Genomic DNA, 18,880 nt, shown 5'->3' with positions numbered 1-18,880 from the left:
TGGACAAGTGTGGGGGTGACATATAAACGCAGACAATGGCTGGATGGGTTCTTGGGAGGCTGCTGCTGACAGTGATTTGAGGGCTTAAAGAAGAACTAAAGCTTAACTAAAGAAGTGGCTAGAAATGTTGTACATTTTGTTTTGTACTTCTGTGCCAGCCCAAGGCAACCACAGTCCTTTAGCAGTAAATATATGAGTCTCCAAAGATGCCCCAGTAGCTCCCCATCTTATTTTCTACTTATTTACTGCACATGCTCTGTACTATCACCTAATGAGCTTAGGGACCGACTCACAATATACAGTACACATAGAATAGAAATGTCACAATATAAGGCTGATTAGTAATTAATATAGATAATTACTACATGGCAGCACAGAAACCAGTGCAACTAGCATCATGATTTAATATGCAGCATCAGTTTATATTACAGACCAACCTCATTTCCTGCTGGATAATTTGCAACAACCCCTAAGCTCAGCTTCTCAACAGCTGCTCAGAGCCCACTAAACATGTGAGTGTCACAGACACTTTCCAAGTTTGCAGTCCTGGATCATTGCTGTTATTGAGAAGCTGAAACTTTAGGCTGATGCAATAAGTTCAGTATATAAAATATGGCATTTTTAGCCTTATTAATTTTCAGCGTTTAGTTCTCCTTTAAAGGGACATAACACTGTTAGTTATTTTTATATGTGTGAGTGAATTATGAAGTTGCCACTCAACAAAATTTCCCTTTATGTAACACGCTGAGATGTTCACCTACTGCTCTTTAAAACGACATTGTTTGCCCTGAGCAATATCTGTCCTGGAAAGTCAAATGTCAGTGCAAATATGTCTATTATATATTTCTGTACTTCCGGTAATTCCAAAATGTTCACTTGGTAGGGCAACCTCTATGTGACATACGCACATCTAATGTAAATGAATACAGTGTTTTGTAACAAAATTAATCTTTATTAAACAGAAAATTAGACATGATGATTTATACACAGCATTAATATAGTTAAACATACCAGTTATGCAAGAGCATGAGAATCAGCACCAATATGTTTTCTGAAACCTCATTCTTCATGGTTAGAGCCATTCTATGCTGCTATTTGCAGTCTATTGAAATTACATTCTAAACATATTCCAAAATTCATGGATATAAGGCAATGTTTTAGGTATAAGTAATTTTACTTGATTAAAGTAATGCAGCTATGTCTGTAAAGGCAAATGGGGTTTTCTTGGGCATCTTTTCAGCACAAAAAGTCACTATTATTTACCTATTTTTACTATTTATTACCATTGCCTTAAATGAAATCACATTCCACTTATTTCTCTCATGATTAACTTTTGAAATTTTTTTTTCAATAGAATGAGAATTATGCAAGGAATATATGATGCCATTGTTGAGTGCTGTGTGTGTGTGGCGGGGGGGTGGCTACAAACAACAAACCCTGCAGAAAATATCTGGTCACAGACCCAACCTTGGGGCAAATTCACTAACCTCCGAAAATTCGCCAGCGACGGCTTCGCTCACATCGCAACACTTCTCAAGGCGTAGATTCGCCAGGACAATGCTAATTCACTAAAATCCAAAGTTGCATTCAGGGCGGCGAACGCTGGCGAAGTTGTGCTAGCGTTACTGCACCAAGCAAAGCGAAGTTGCATATGGCGGGAAGTTAAAGTTGAATGGACGTATATGTAGCAGCAAATACATTACACTACACAAGCCCGGGAAACCTTAATAAAATAGAGTTGTTATATTGCCCTACACATGAGCCCAGTGTATAGTTTATGTGCCATATGTTAGGAAATGTAGGGGGGAAGCTGGTTACCCCAAAAAAAATTTACACTATTTTTCAGCCTATCACCCTGAAAAGGGAAAAGTCAGTAGCATTTTTAAGGACTTAGAAAAATTTTCAACTATTTTTTGAAGAACTCCTATCTACTCTATTGCACTTCGCCTGGTCTGAGGTGGTGAAGGTAAGTCTGGCACAAGAGGTAACGTTCAGTAAAATCCGCATCTTACTGAATTTGCGTAGTTACGTCCATTCGCCAGAGCGCAACTTCGCCTGGCGTAAAGGTGCAAAGTACCGCTAGAGTCTATCTCCTTTGCTAGCAAAGTTATGCCTGCGCCTGTTAGTAAACTGGCAAAGTACTGAAATGACGTCACTCTGGTGAATTTTCGCCTGCGTTAGCACTTCGCCCTTTGGTAAATTTGCCCCCTTCATCATCCTGTGTGGTCTCCACATGGACCATTATCTAGCCCTTTGTGGAAACTACAATAATGCAATGAAAGAACCCAAGTACCCAGCTCAACCTGATGTGCTGACAAGTGTCACGGGCAGGGTTGTAGGTTTGGGGGTGGGTTTCCGGTAAAATTTGACTACTATTTTGAAGAGGTGGCAGATTTTCAAAGTACAAACCTGGATTTGGGCTAGTTTTTGTAACTTCTGTGGGCTTGCACCTAAATAATAAATACATGGTGCATGCTGGGTAATTTAGATTTTTATCTTGCCTGATGCCATGATTAATGTAAAGCTATGATACCCAGCAGGCAATGAGATTGACTGGCAACACACCCATACAGTATGTGTATCGTGTCTGGGGTTAATAGAATAATATGAATTCTACTGGTAGGTTTGGGGTTAATGGAATATGCTGAATCTATTTCTGCAGCTTACAACTGTCACCACTATATGTGGGACAGCTTTGATTTTTGTCACAAGCCTGCAGTCCTACATTGCCCTTTAATGCTGCAAACTAGGCCAAACTCTTACAGGATGAGGCTGTGATGTCACTACCTCCACATTATATAAAGTGCTGCTGCCTGGAGAGGATGAGAGCACAGTTGGTTTGGGGAGCAAGGTCTGGGCTGTCACTGTGTCTATCAGGATTTTTTATCTGGTGCAAGTACATCTAGAATGCACTTTGATCCTACGGGCAAGATTTTCAAACACACACCAAGGATGGGCAAGGATCCAGTAAACATTATTATTTCATCCATATTTCAATCATTTTTTTTTTTCCGCCATAACCCCTAGATGTTAGATTTTAGCAGACAGCTTCTTGGATTGTTCCAATAATTCCAGTTTTGCAACGGCTGAAAGGTGCACTTCATCAGGACCGTCTGCTATACGTAGAGTACGAATAGTCGCATACCTGGAAACACACAGCATATATGTAACTCCCATTCTAATTGTGCAAAACACATATACAAAGACCAAATTGTGTGTTCAGTGTGAAAATAAAAACTGGGTAAATAGATAAGCTGTGCAAAATAAAAAATGTTTTTAATATAGTTAGGCAAAAATGTAATGTATAAAGGCTGGAGTCACTGGATGTGTAACAGAACAGAACTTCCTGCTTTTCAGCTCTATAACTCTGAGTTAGTCAGTGACTTGAATGGGGACCACCTGGGACATAACTGTTCAGTGAGTTTGCAATTGATCCTCAGCATTCAGCTCAGATTTAAATGCAACAGTTATGACCCATGTGCCTCCTCCCCCTCAACCCTCCCCAGGTAACCAATCAGTGGAAACCAAGAGAGCTGAAAAGCAGGAAGTAGTGTTCTGGCTATTATTATTCTGGGAGATTATTATTATTATTATTTTATTATTAACATGTATTTATATAGCGCCAACATATTGCGTAGCACTGTAAAGTAAATGTGATTATACAACTACATCACATGAATTACATACATAGAATATATGGAATAACAAACATCACAATCAATACAGGTACAAAAAGGTGAGGAAGGCCCTATGCATAGGCATACAGTCTAAAGGGAAGGGAGTAATACACAAGGTGTGGGAGTGGGCAAGATCGAATTGAGTGGGTGAGAAATGTGGTATTGCGTTTGGTTGTTAAGCAGAGTGAGGGTAGGCTTCTCGAAAGAAGTGCGTTTTCAGAGATTTCTTGAAAGTAGAAAGGTTGGGAGAAAGTCGGACAGACCGTGGGAGAGCGTTCCAGAGGAGGGGTGCAGCCCTTGCAAAGTCTTGAATGCGAGCATGTGAGGAGGTAATGAGAGAAGAGTTGAGTAGCAGGTCAGTAGAGGAGCGTAGTAAGCGAGTGGGTGAGTATATAGAGATGAGTTCAGAGATGTAGGGTGGGGCAGAGTTATGAAGTGCTTTGAAAGTCAGTGTCATTAATTTGAATTTGATTCTGAAAGGTAACGGAAGCCAGTGCAGGGATTGACAGAATGGCGAGGCAGAGGAGGAGCGGTTGCTGAGGTGTATGAGCCTCGCAGCAGTGTTCATTATGGACTGGAGAGGTGACAGTCTCTGGAGGGGGAGGCCAATTAAAAGAGAGTTACAGTAGTCTAGACGCGATATGATGAGAGAGTGAATAAGAATTTTGGCAGCGTCTTGGGTGATAAACGATTGTATTTTGGATATGTTCTTTAGGTGGAAGTGACAAGATTTAATAAGTGACTGGATATGAGGAGTGAATGACAGGGCAGAATCTAGGATAACCCCAAGGCACCGGGCCTGGGGAGAGGGGTGATAGTGGAATTGTTAACTATGATGGATACTTCGGGGATGCTACTGGTGTTAGTTGGAGGAAAGAGAACCATTTCAGTTTTAGAGAGGTTTAATTTAAGGTAGCGTTGTGACATCCAGGTAGAGATAGCGGACAGGCAGGAGGAGACGCGAGTTAGGAGTTCTGGGTTGAGATCAGGAGATGAGAGATAGATCTGAGTATCGTCAGCATAGAGGTGGTAGTGGAAGCCATAAGAATTTATTAATTTGCCAAGGGAGGAAGTATAGAGGGAGAATAGTAATGGTCCCAGGACAGAGCCTTGGGGAACTCCAACAGAAAGAGGTAGGGGAGAAGATGCTACTCCATTGTAGGAGACACTGAAGGAACGATTGGTGATGTAAGAAGAGAACCAGGACAGGGCTGTGTCACGAAGGCCAAGTGACTGGAGGGACTGGAGGAGGAGAGGGTGATCTACAGTGTCAAATGCGGCTGAGAGATCAAGCAGTATTAGTAGTGAGAAGTGATTGTTGGCTTTAGCGGTTAAAAGGTCATTAGTCAGTCGAGTCAGGGCAGTTTCCGTGGAGTGTTGTGGCTTAAAACCAGATTGTAGGGGGTCCAGCAGGTTATTGTCAGAGAGGAATGAGGTAAGTCGGTTGTAGACTAGGCGCTCAAGTAGTTTAGAGATGAAAGGTAGCAGAGAGATAGGTCGGAGGTTGTCAAGATTGGAGGGATCAAGAGAGGGTTTTTTCAGAATGGGGGTGACAAGAGCATGTTTTAGTTGAGAAGGAAACAGTCCAGTTGAGAGGGAAAGATTAAATAGGTGAGTTAAGGCTTTGATTAGACAAGGATTGGTATTGCGGAGAAGTTTTGAGGGAATTGGATCAAGCAGGCAGGTGGTAAGGTGAGAAGAGGCCAGAAGCTTTGAGACTTCCTCATCAGTGACAGGGGTGAAGGAGCACAGGAGGGACTGGGGAGTGTGGAGGGAGGGTGGTGGAAGTCTAGGGGGGTTGAGTAGTGTAATGTCCCTTCTGATAGTGTCAATTTTGTTTTTGAAGTGCTCAGCAATATCTTGAGCAGAGACAGATGTGCATGGAGGGGGTGGAGAAGGGGAAAGGAGAGTGTTAAAGGTGGAGAAAAGTTGTGCTGGTTTTTTAGAAAGGGAGTTAATGAGTGAAGTAAAGTATGTTTGTTTGGCTTGGAAGAGGCTGGTGTTAAAGGAGCGCAGGGCAGATTTGTAGCTCCAAAAGTCTGATTCTGAACGGGATTTGCGCCAGCGACGCTCAAGTGCACGTGAGTGTCTTTGGAGCGCTTTTGTATGAGCAGTATGCCAAGGTTGAAGTGGTTTGGGTCGAGAACGTTTAGTTTTTATAGGAGCAAGCTCATTTAGGGCAGTGGTGAGAGTACTATAGTAGACAGAGGTAGCCACATTAGGACATGAGATGGCTGAGATATTAGAGTGAAGAGAGTCAAAGGAAGAAGAGAGATGTGACACGTCTATAGCTTGCAAGTCACGGTAAGTACGTGTTTGGGGAATAGCAGGGGGTGAGGAGGGAGTTAGTGAGAGTTGAAATGTGAGCATATTGTGATCCGAGAGGGGAAATGGTGAGTTAGTAAAATTGGTGGTTGAACAGAGTCTGGTAAATATGAGATCCAGAGCATTACCATTGGAGTGAGAGGGGGAGTCTGAGCACAAAGATAAGCCTAGGGAGGAGGTTAGTGAAAGAAGTTTAGAGACAGAAGAGTTGTTAATGTTGTTAACGGGTATATTAAAGTCACCTAATATGATGGATGGGATGTTAGATGAAAGAAAGTAAGGAAGCCAGGCAGCAAAGTTGTCCAGAAATTGTGCAGTTGGTCCTGGTGGTCGATATATAACAGCAATGCAGAGTGAGACCGGAGAAAAGAGCCTAATGCAGTGAGCCTCAAATGAGGAGAATGATAAAGAGGGAACAGGTGGAAGAACTTTAAAAGTACAGCGGGGAGAGAGAAGCAAACCTACCCCACCTCCAGGTCTGTTACCAGGTCTGGGAGTATGAGTAAGGTGTAGGCCCCCATAGGACAGGGCAGCAGGTGAGGCGGTGTCAGTAGGAGAAAGCCAGGTTTCAGTAAGTGCGAGTAGGTTAAAGGAATTTGCAATGAAATGGTCGTGTATAGCGGTGAGCTTGTTGCAGACAGATCTGGCATTCCAGAGAGCACAGGAAAGATTAACTGGGTTTTTGGGTATAGGAGTAAGTGTTCTGTACTGTTGGAATTTGCTCCGGAGAGAAGGAGCTCGTGGTCGTGATATAACTGGGATGGGGTAAGGGCCAGGGTTTGGGGAAATGTCCCCAGCTGCCAGCAATAGAAAGGAAAGAAAGACTAAGTGTGAGTGGGATTTATAAGTCCTTCGTTTGTATGAAAAGGAGGAGTTTTGTGGAATAGCTAAACAGAGTACTTTATAAACTTCATGTGTGGAGAGGGAAGGAGAGGACAGAAGAGAGGCTGAGATTTGTATAGAAGTGGGACTTGCCGGAGGAGGTAGTGAAAAATGTTTTATGAAGCATGAGAGTGAAAGGAGGAGAAATGCAGGATAAAGCATGTTTGGAATAAGAAGTAACAAACTAGCAGGTACAAACAAATCTGTTTTCTTCTTATCCCAGATGGTTCACTGATGATTGCAGGGGAGTCCGGTTCCTTTTGCCTTGTCAATGCCTTGTCCAACTGTCTTGTTTAACTGTCATTTCTAAGCACTTGAGAAATTTTAGCACTTAGGAAAGGTTAGCACTCGTGCCATGCCCCAGACACGAGTGCCATCCCCAATACTGGGTCTGAATTTATATGTAGCTGATTGGGAAAACCAGAGCCTAATTAATCAATTAATCAATTACAGATTTTAATAATTCACAGGAATGTTTGTTTTACCAAGTAATTATAATATATAATTAAAGTGATAAATCAGTAGAAAGACAGTAGATGGAATGGTAATATATGTTCCTTCTACAAATCCCCTTGCATTAGTGTCTATTTTGATAGAGGCCCATTAGAAACCCTCCAGGTTGCCTATAGCCTATAGTAGAAAATATAATAACTAGAGATGCACCATTTTTGATTGGAACCCCCGTATCCTTTGCGAAAGATTCAGCAGAATACTGAACTGAATCCTAATTTGCATATGCAAATTAGGGGTGGGAAGGGGAAAGCATTTTTTACTTTCTTGTTTTGTGACAAAAAGTCTCGCAATTTCCCTCCCCGCCCTAATTTTGCATATGCAAATTAGGATTGGGTTTAGTATTCGGCCAGGCAGAAGGTTTCGGCCGAATCCTGTTGAAAAAGGACGAGTCCTGGCCGAATCCTGAATTCAGTGCATCCCTAATTCTAACTATTCAGAACTTGACTAATTGGCAAACAACTTCATTTAAATAACCTTTATGTCTGCAACTAGTCTGTATAAGATAAACCTATTTAATAAACAAAGTCCAGTGTAAACAGCTGGAAACTATAAACATGTATAAAAAAAGCCTGGCAAGGATGTAAATCTGACCCTGCACACATATATTTACTATACAAACAGTAAATCAATAACAGCCTTCCACTGACCGATGACAAGCACATTGTTCCTTCTAGGGAAGTAGGATGGAGTGTGGGGGTGCTAGAAACCTCTATATTTTGTAAGGAAGGGGGGTGGATTTCAACACAGTGATAAACAGTTGCACTATTTCTGAGTTCTGAGGAAGGGTGTGCTTTAGTGAAAAAGGAAACTGCTTAAACCCAAGCTATGGAACCTGCTTTCCCTGCAGCGTCAGTTCGTTTGTAAACGAAACCAGCCTATAATAGTTGTCTCATTGCCTTGTTATATTCCAAGAGAGGCTTACATTTTTAGGGAAAAACATTGTATTCTGCACACCGATTGGTACATGCAAATGAGCGCACAGCTCAGGGGAAACATAGCTCAAGATGTAACACTAACCCATGTGTATACTTTATATCAATATTACCACAGTTGACTTAAAAAGTAAATTCAGATATTCTTTTCATGAAATTTTAAATCTGACTTGTGCTCATCTTATTACACGTGCAGTATCACTTTTTCCAGAGAAATGACTCACATGGATGCCAGGGGAAAATCTTGGGAAACCCCAGCCCCACCAAACACTTGGATAGCACGATCTGCGACCTTGCACGCCATCCTCGGAGCAACAACTTTAATCATAGCAATCTGCAACAGGAAATATCTGTTCAGCCGTGTGATTAAGTGTGAAAATATAGACCTGACATTTCTTATTCAAGTAAACTTAATAGCTGCTCAAAGGTTTTTTTTACCCTACAAAACATATTGTTTCTATAAACATGACATTTCTTTCTGAACACAATGGGAATAGCGTTTAGTTAAAGGCAGTCTGAATTCGATGATGGGTGACAGCTGGAAAGTGCAGGCAAACGTGTGCAGGCAGAAGCTATACTATACAAACTAGTGCACCATAGTAGCCACCAAAATCAGCTTGGTAATGCAGAAGGTAAGATATTCTGAAACTATTTAGAAGTATACTTGTACAAATCAATTCTACAGCACTGGCCTGTGAAAATGTTACCACTGCAAATTCTCACTCGCATATGATGGAGAGATTGACTCCTGTAAATTGTTGCTTGGCTGGAACAGAGGTAGCTAATAGCGAGCATACCATTAAATCTTAGGGTGCAGGGCACAGGTTCCACCCCAAAAGCGATCAGAGGTGGCTGCATGGCTGCCATCAGGGAGGCACTGAGGGTACAACTGGGCTGGGCCCAGTTACTCGGGCCCCCTTAAGAGTCCTGAAAAGAGGCGAAGACCGAAGTGCCGAAGACCTGAAGCGCTGAAGACCCGAAGCTGCGAAAAGACCCAAAGTTGAACTCCTGAAGCTGCAAAAAGACCCAAAGTTGAACTCCTAAAGACGCAAAAAGACCCAAAGTTGAACTCCTAAAGACGCAAAAAGACCCAAAGCCGCAAAAGGAGCCGAAGCTGAAGATCCAAAGCCAAGAAAAGACCCAAAGCCACGAAAGGAGCCGAAGCTGACGACCCAAAGCCGCAAAAAGACCCGAAGCCACAAAAGGAGCTGAAGAAGCTGAAGAAGAACCTATGGTAAGTTCCACTGAACACCAATGTTTGTTTTTTTTAAATTTTATTGAACCCCTGGCCACCAATGATGTTTTTTAAATATCCTATGGGCCCCTGACCACCAATGATTCTTTTTAACTTTTAAGGGGGCCCTTAAAAACTTTTATAGGGGGCCCTAGTGTCCATGTTTTTTTAACTTTAGGGGGGCCTTGACTACCAATGATTTGTTTTTTAACTAGTAGAATTAGTAGGGGGGCCCTGACCACCAATGATTTTTAAAAAAACTTTTATGGACGGCCCTGACACTAGTGGGTTTTTTTTAACTAACGGGGGGCCCCTGGCCACCACTGTTTGGAATTTTTACTGTGATGTGGGCGCGATCTGGGATAGGGCTTTGGGGCTGGGCTGGGGTGGGCAGGGAACAGGGACCCAAGAAAAGTTTGCTGTACAGGGCCCTGTGATTTGTAATTGTGGCCCTGGGTGGCTGTATAAGGGGGAAGTCAGAGGTATTTCTACCTGTTCTGCAGATACCATAGACAGAAAAAGCCATAACCAGTAAGCCACTGGGAAGTGTGATTGCTTAACATGTAGGCTCTTTAGGGATAGAAGGAAATGTTAGAATAATGTATCATGAATATATCTAAGAGTATTACCCCTAATTTAAACTGACAGCATGGCAATTATTTAAAATACCTTTCTACAACTGTTAATAGCAATGAAATGAAAAGACTGATGCATGCATTCAGCAGAGTTCTCAGGCCCGGATTTGTGGCGAGGCCACATAGGCCCGGGCCTAGGGCGGCACATTTTTGAGGGCAGCCGCCTCGGTGCTTCGGCGCCAGCGTGTGGTAGTGCGGGCAGGAGCTAGGACCACGCGGAGCGCACAGCCTAGGAGCGCCTGCCCAGCGAATCCCGCGCTGAGAGTTCTAAGATGTGGATGGTGATGATCTGACATCACTTCCTATTATATTTCCTATTGGCAGCTCACTTTTCAAATGTGGATTATAATGCTAAAGACCCTTCTACAGGGGTGAAAAAATATAACTGTGTACATAGGGTATCTTTTGCATTCTGCATATAGTACCTGTTTCCGAGCACGAGCACTCCCAACCGTGTCTATGGCTTTGGCTGCACTTAGTGTGAGTAACCGTGCTTGTTCAATAGCAATGCGGCTTTCAGCAATCCAGTGTAAGACCACCTCCTGCAAGTCAGATCAGAGGTTATAAACCATTAATTCTCATATTAGAATAGAAGGTTAAAGAAAAAAAACAACCAGATTCATTAGTAAACAAGTGATTTGTAAGGAATGTCTGATCAGCAAAAATAAATGCACAGAAATATATCTATGAATCAGGTAACAAAATAATATTAAAATGAGAGGGAATGGGGGGGGGGGGATGGTATTAATAACTGAAGCTTTATTCCCAAACAGAACATATTTTGCCTAAAATTGGGTTTACTTAAATGGGTAATGACATTTCCAATATTGAACAAACCACTACTATATTTATCCAGTTAAAATGTTTTCCTTTAAAGCTATTTGTCAGAATCGCCAGAAATCCTCCTTAAAGGAGAAGGAAAGCTACCGAAGCAGTTTATTGCCAATAGATTAGCCACAATAGTGCAAGCTATAAGACTATATTTATTCTGCAAAATGCTTTACCATACCTGAGTAAACAGCTCTAGAAGCTCACTCTGTTTGTTTAGGATAGAAGCTGCCATATTTGCTTGGTGTGATGTCACTTCCTGCCTGAATCTCTCCCTGCTCACTCATAGCTCTGGGAGCAGATTACAGCTGAGAGAGAGGAGCAAACTGAGCATGCTCAAGCCCTAGCCCTGGAGGTTTATGCTGAAAACAGGAAGTCTGATACAGAAGTCCATGTGAACACAATAGAAGGAAAGAAATGCTGTGTTTCTTTTGACAGAGGACTCAGAGCAGCATTCCATTGACCTTTCTGAAAAGGCTTATTTAATTTTAACCTTTCCTTCTCCTTAAAGCGGCACTGTATACAGCACCTTATGAAAGCCGAGTGCAGCTGAACTGCTTGTTGGTGCTTTCAGTCTAATCAATATACATGGATTGATTCATCAGAATTTAAACGCGCTGGGGCTGATTTACTAGGTACACCAGTGCAGTTATCAATAGCAACCAATCAGATAAAATTTTCTATTAAAAAGCAGTAGACGGATAAAGATGAACTTGCTGATTGGTTGGTATGGGAAAGTGAATAGGTGCAAATAAGCAACTACTGTATGATAGTAATCAGCACCACCAGGGCTCCATAAAGAGGTGGTTTGCCTTTGAGTTAACGTTAATAGAATGGCTGATTCCAACCAACTTTTCAATTGACCTTCATCTCTTTTTATAGTTTTTGAATTATTTGCTTTCTTCTTCTGACACTTTCAAATGGAGGTCACTGATCCCATCTCAAAAAACAAATGCTATGTAAGGCTACAAATGTATTGTTGTTGCTACTTTTTATTACTGATCTTTCTATTCAGGACCTTCCCTTTTTATAGTACAGTCTCTTATTCAGATCAGTGCATGGTTGCTAGGGCAACTTGGACTCTAGCAACCAATTGCTGAAGTTGTAAACTGGAGAGCTGCTGAATAAAAAGCTAAATAAGTTAAAAAAACACAAATAATAAAAAATTAAAACCAATTGCAAATTGTCTCAGAATATCACTCTCTACATCATACTTCAAATTTAATTTAAAGGCGAACAAACTTTAATAAGCATTAATACCTGTACAAACTAAAATATTTGAAGTACAAGGTTTCATTAGCCACTTCAAATGGAAAAATAGGCAACACAGTTTTTCCCTATTTTGAACGCACAGTTCAGTTGCAATCCTGCATTCCAGATGTTTTGCATATTTGGCACAGCCCTTGCATCTTTGTACAGCTTGAACTTGCATCTGCCTTCAATATTAGTCCATGATATGAATTAAAGTATAATGGAATTATCTGTGTGTTTATATGCAGTTTACTGTAAAGTCAGAGCAACTGATGTTGGCTTTAAACACTAAGCTGAGATTTCTTTAAATCTGAAGTGTAACAGATGAATTATGGGTCTAGTATCGTATCAGATATATCTGGCTTAGTTGTGCTAACTGAACAGTGTTAGCGGCTGAACACAAAACCCTAATACATGACGGTGGCATGACTATCATAAAGCAGACCCTGCGACCACAGGATCCAGCAGATTAGGGTCTGCCTATGGTTCCCCCTCGCATAGTAGGGTAGCTCAGGTGGCACACTCCAGCTAAGTAAGTGAGAATGTATATAGTATTATTATGCAGAGAATGTATCAAATATTTATATAAATTCTCAGTAAGTCATAGGAAGTGCCAAGCATTTTCCCTACATACTGTACAATAGAATGCAAATTAGTATGAACCCTTGTCCATAGTGCACATCTAGTTAACTCCAGGAAACTGTGGGTTAAAACAGATTTGCAAACATTATTGCACAGCTACATGTTATTTCATACATTTTGAACACAGGAACAAAGAAAATAGTAAAGGTGGAACTTACAAAAGTCAATATTTCGGTAACACCCCTTTGTAATTTGCCTGACAAAATGTTTGCTTTCGACATTGTTTATATTACCGCTGTGATTTTGCTGCATACAGGAACCCTTTCTGTAACTTTTTATGTCCCTCCTAATGGTCTCAATTTAGTGATTAAGAACAATACTGAGCAACCCTTATAAATCTGTACTTACGTGCTGATAAAGCTTTTTCCCAAAGGTTTGCCGCTGGGCAGCTCTTGCGCACATTAACTGCAGGGCACTCTCGGCTGCTCCAATTGTTCTCATGCAGTGGTGAATACGACCTGGGCCCAAACGGCCCTGAGCAATTTCAAACCCTCTTCCTTCACCTGAGCAAAAAAGAGTAAGAAAAGTTAATCAACGTCATACTCACCATAAATACAGTTAAATATATGAAGAGAAATACTAATGTAATACTAATGGAAATGTATCCAAAGGATAGAGGTAATTCTACACTTTGTTCATAATGTAGAACCCCCATTTTAATTTTTAAGTGTAAAAAAGTGTAAAATGAGGGGAAACTTAAAATCAGGGGATTTAAAATTGAGGTGGTAGTTACCCATACCCATCAGTTTGATTTTGAAGAATCAGCAAGTTGTGTGGTCTCCATTACTGCATTACTCTTACAAAAGCACTGAAGCCTCTACCTTTAGACATGGTTTATGACAAATGCCTCCTCTAAATATACGTTCCATCCACTATTTACTAAGGTACTACTAAATTTATTTTGGAAGTTACTAAGTAAGACTTCTTGTGTGGAATCACCTTAACTAAAAGATTTTCATATATCTTATATATGAAATATATAAACAGCATATATTACATGCTTAAAACCAGTTAAACTACAGCTTAATGTAGAGAGAAAATATATGTACCAAGCTATCACAACTGCTTAAGTTTGATACTAAGTTTTTCCATAATTTTTTAGCATAAGGTTCTGCATCTTGTGATATATTTATATCTGCACAAAATATGGAGCAGAAAGAACTTTGTAAAGGTGGCCATAGACGCACAGATATTATTGTACGCAACATAGACATGGATATTGGTCGGCTCTTACATTGGCAAGGTCAGAAAATTTGCCTTTGAAGGCATTTTTGGAACTTGACAGATAGGTTAAAAATCCTTCAATTATACCGTTTGATTGAACATTTGTGGCATTATGATAATAGGGGTCATTTGCAAACCCAAGGAGTGCGAGTGCAAGAGTGCTCCCTTTACACAGTACCTGTGCCCCTGGAGTTGCTGCTTTCTGCATTGGGTGCCGGATCAGAAATCTGGTGGCAAGTGCAGAGAGCAGCATCAGGAGGCACAGCTCAGCCCTGTCCTTATGTCTACCTGCCTCCCACAACCACTGTTCAATAATACAGGGCTGACTAATGCAGTCAGAGTTGTATAATTGAAAGACGCGGTTCTCTTCAAAACTGCTGCTATTGGAACAATGTACGACACAAAAATGGCTGATTATGGACTTTTTTGCCCTTTACATACTGTGTGATATTAGCCGGACTGTGAGTGATTTCACACCTACCTCCCTCTGACACTGTTTCTTATAATGTATACTGAAATTATAACAATGCTATGAAGTTGCCAGAGTATATAATTTCTATTCATACAAGATGCCTAGCACAGTGATCATCTGTTAAAATCCTGATCTGATTGTAACTTACCCAAGATTAAATTAGACACTGGAACTCTTACATTTCTGAAGTGCACCTCAAAGTGCCCACCATGCTGAGTATCTGAAACCAAGATTGAAACTGGTCAGGGTAGAGGGCTGTAAACAAATATATACTGAATTCATAGTAAGAATTATTAATAAAGTGGAGCAGTTGATCATTCTAAAAAATGACACACATTCACCAGGTTCAGCCACTCAACACCATTTACATAAATACACATAATTATTTGCCAACGGTTTCATTAAATGTGCAATACTTACATCCCAGGGTTGGAGGATGGGGACTGGGAGGAGGCAAATGATAGGGCCTATGACTACCTTGTCTCAACCAGAGATAGACTGATCCAGTTCAAGATCCTACATAGCCTCCACTTAACCCCAAATAGGCTGTTCCGTATGAACAGAGTCGACTCACCACAGTGTCCTAAGTGTAAGGCCTCAGAGGCATCTTACCTATACCTCATCTGGTCATGCCCCGAATTCAAGCCTTGTGGTCTCAGGTTCTCAACTATATTCAGGATAAAACTGCACTACCTAAATGAATAACCCCTCAGGTATGCATTCTTGCTGTAATAGATGAGGTCACCCCAAGGGTGGTTATGAGAATACTTTTCGGTACGCTACTATTTCATGCCAGGAAATGTATTCTTCTGAATTGGATGTCCCCCCAACCCCCCACATTTAATGGCTGGTTGAACTTCCTAAAAACAACACTCCCCTAATACAACTCACATATACTGCAAGGGTGTCCCCAGAAGTATGAACTGGTGTGGCGAGAGGAGCTTTAATGTCTAGGGATAACAGATACAGAACTATAACTAAATTAAAGTGTATACAAATGTACAAGACTCAAATATATCAAATGCTTACACTGTATTGTGATAATTATAAGAAGATGGAACTGCACATGATATAATGTTTGTTTGTTTGTTTATTGTTATAAAATGCAAAATAAAAACCTTTTAAAAAAAAATGTGCAATTCGTTCTTACCTTCATAGCCAAACACTTTCAGGGCTCTCACAACTTCTACACCTTTTGTCTCCATAGGTACAATAATCATACTATGCTGCTTGTATCTGCCATACATAATTATATACAAGTTAATGACAGGTGTTATTCAGTGAGACCATCCAATAATCTGAAGCATGGTTCAGGGTTGAACTGAATCCTAGTAACTCCACAGAATGTTTGTCTCATATGTGCCCTGCAAAAAACTGAGGATTCTGTTGCCTTACATTACACCAATAGGGCTATGTAAAATGAGATTTTATCTTTGCTTCAGTAACTCATAGTGAGCCTATCAGATATTTGCTTTCTAATGACAGACCTACTGATTGGGGAATATAGGTTACAAGACCTGGAGTTCATTTTGAACCCAATATTGCATTGCCCCTCGGGTGGACAACCACAAAAGAAAGATCCAGAAATCAATCTGTATATTTGTTTCATACTAAAACCTGAAGCAAATTGTTGGGCAAACAATAAGGCTAATCCATCTAAACCTGATTTATGGTATCAAGAAACAGGAAACTGGATGAGTGTACGGTTTACGAATGCACAATTAGCCTAGTAAAGGGGAAAACAACATTTCCTCACATAATGTGCTGTAAATATATACACAGTACAAATATTCCTTACCTGGAATCCAATGTGTTTTCAGTCTTTCCCATTACAATCGCTACTTGGCAGCTTTGATTTCCAGCACCTGCAACAAAAGCAGTAATGAACTGATAAATGAAGGCACAATGTACACTAATTCATGGCATTCTATGGCTTATGGCACACGTAATGATTTGGGGCATTTTGTTGTCCGGGTGATAATACTAGTTCTGCAGGTGGGTGACAAAACAAAATATAGACAAATACTGCTTTCAATAGTAATTACACTTGTATTACTATTTCTTGAGCCCCAGTGTAGTAAATATATATAAAAACCCAGGAATATGTGATTTCTTTATATGCAATTTAATATGCACACCACTGCACAAAGAGGTCACCTTATCTGCTCCACAGGAGGGTGCCAAATAAATATATAAAAATGTAAAGACTGATGAGAACTCCAGTGATGTTATATCACTGTGCATCCATCATGGTCTACAGAGGGAAAATACTAAGTAACAAATGTAAATGAGCTGCTTATTAGTTCAGCTGATGATTGGTTATTAGCTTTGACCTTGCTTAGGGACAGAAAGCAGGTGACTTGACTTTTATTTTCTTATTTTACCCTATTGCAAGAAATCACAAAAAGCATACATATTTCTTAATTATTAAAGCAATAATATAATCAAAAAACATTCTGATGCCATAGATCATCTGTTTCACCTTGTATCTCTCTTGGATCCCAAAATGGACTAGGAGATTGGCTAGAAATTGATTGGACTGCCTTGAAAAATCCACAATGTCCACGAGTACTACCATGACCTCCCAATGAGTCACTGACTGAGATTTAAGCACAGGTCCGAGTTACAAAGAACTACATCCTATATTGCTATGAATTCCCTTTGTTGTAAATTTGTATCCCTTCCTTACTGGGAAGGTATGCCAGTATTTTATTGGTCTAAAAGGAGGTGTAAACCTTACATCATTAGGAGCACAAGTGTTACCCAAGAGGAGGAAGAGGTGTAGTGCACCTTATCGTCTCAGAATGTACTTGGGAATTGACACTTAAACTGCATAGGTGGAGGTAGTACAGCAACCCTATGTCTTAAGGGGAACCTGCTGCCATCCAGATGTTGTTAACATATAACTCACAGCACCTACTGAAAACCAAAGGCAGTCCTTTTTGGAAAAGGGGTGGGTACAATTCTCAACTCAGTGGCCATTCATGGAGAGACACATGGTGTCCAATGCTCCTTAAACAGTCTTGTTTTTTTACCCCCCAATGCAGTATTTCACACTACACCATTATTGTGTTTACCCAAAAACAAAAAGATATGCCAAGTAGTGTACCTAACAGCTACGAGCCCCAAAACTCATTACTATGACACTATTTATAAAACTGCTTATCAGTCAGTGCCCTCCTAGGTCTCCTGTACCACCACAGCCACCAAGTCACAAAGTTTGTTTTTTTCTATAGTTTCACGAAAACCAAAAGTAACATCACATGCACAGTTGTGCCCCCGCATGTCACGCGTTGACAGCTCTGTGTTTTACATGCAAGTAAACCATACACCCCAAAGTTCATATTACATGGTCATCAGCATTGACAACACTAGATAATAGACATATAAAAAAATCTATGTATATTGTATATGTAGATAATAGATAATAAAGTTTTAATATTTCATTAAAGTTAGCTTACTGCTCCAAAATTTGCACTGTATTGTGTTGCACACAGATGTGAACACACCTTAGCTGAAGGTCAAGGGAAATTTAACGCCCAAAATATCAACATCTGCACTTCACTACAGTCAAACTGAATAAAAACAGGATATGCCTTGTCTCTGTTGTACTTCTGGGTACTTTACTGTATCTTGACAATAATTTATTGGAAGGGGAGGTAATGGGAAGCCATGACGCATAAAAATTCATTTAATGAAATGTAAAAAAAAAAAAAGTAAAAATGTTTAAAGTATAACTATTTCTTGCATAATGAAAGAAAAATCAATAATAAGCAACTTTCCAACATAAACTCATTAAAATGTATCAGTGATTTTAAAGGTGATTTGTGAATGTAATTGATATTGAAAGCAGTATCTTTTGGCTGTTTTTATTCTCTGTACTACTACTCCTGACTCCTGCTACATTTTTTTCAAGTGTCAAAAAAACAGAACAGAAAGGGAGAAACAATACTGCTTTCAATTGCAATTGCTTTAAAATAACTTTGTCTAGTGTATATATTAAAAACTGTTTTTGGCCAAAACAGCAAACATGTATGGAAGACTTCAATGGCATGGCTATTAATATTACTAAATGTTATAGTCATTTCACATAATGAATAACCATTCATGTATTTTTTTAATCATTCATGTTTACTGTAATGTTTATTTGTTTTACAGTCATAAGAAAAAGTTTGGGAAGTTTTGATTATCATTGGCTGAGCTTTCAAAGTAGCAACTTCCTTTTAATATATACCATGCTTTATGGAAACAGTAGTATTTCAGCA

General features: G+C 40.2%; 1 protein-coding gene across 1 annotated transcript in view; it reads right to left on the bottom strand.

Annotated features, from left to right (window-relative positions):
* Window positions 1–2,458: 2,458 nt before the first annotated feature.
* Window positions 2,459–18,880, bottom strand: part of acad11.L (acyl-CoA dehydrogenase family member 11 L homeolog) — a 57,021-nt gene continuing 40,599 nt past the window's right edge. Inside the window, exons 15-21 of the mRNA XM_018267514.2 lie at window positions 16,414–16,480; window positions 15,766–15,851; window positions 14,764–14,835; window positions 13,268–13,422; window positions 10,624–10,740; window positions 8,554–8,663; window positions 2,459–3,145 (exon numbers count right to left, since the gene is read on the bottom strand). Of these exons, the coding sequence (XP_018123003.2) occupies window positions 3,031–3,145; window positions 8,554–8,663; window positions 10,624–10,740; window positions 13,268–13,422; window positions 14,764–14,835; window positions 15,766–15,851; window positions 16,414–16,480 (722 nt within the window). The 3' untranslated portion in view covers window positions 2,459–3,030. The remainder of the gene's footprint in view (window positions 3,146–8,553; window positions 8,664–10,623; window positions 10,741–13,267; window positions 13,423–14,763; window positions 14,836–15,765; window positions 15,852–16,413; window positions 16,481–18,880) is intronic.

Source organism: Xenopus laevis, chromosome 6L, assembly GCF_017654675.1.
Source record: "Xenopus laevis strain J_2021 chromosome 6L, Xenopus_laevis_v10.1, whole genome shotgun sequence".
NCBI lineage: Eukaryota > Metazoa > Chordata > Amphibia > Anura > Pipidae > Xenopus > Xenopus laevis.
This window is presented reverse-complemented; position numbering and strand designations above follow the sequence as displayed.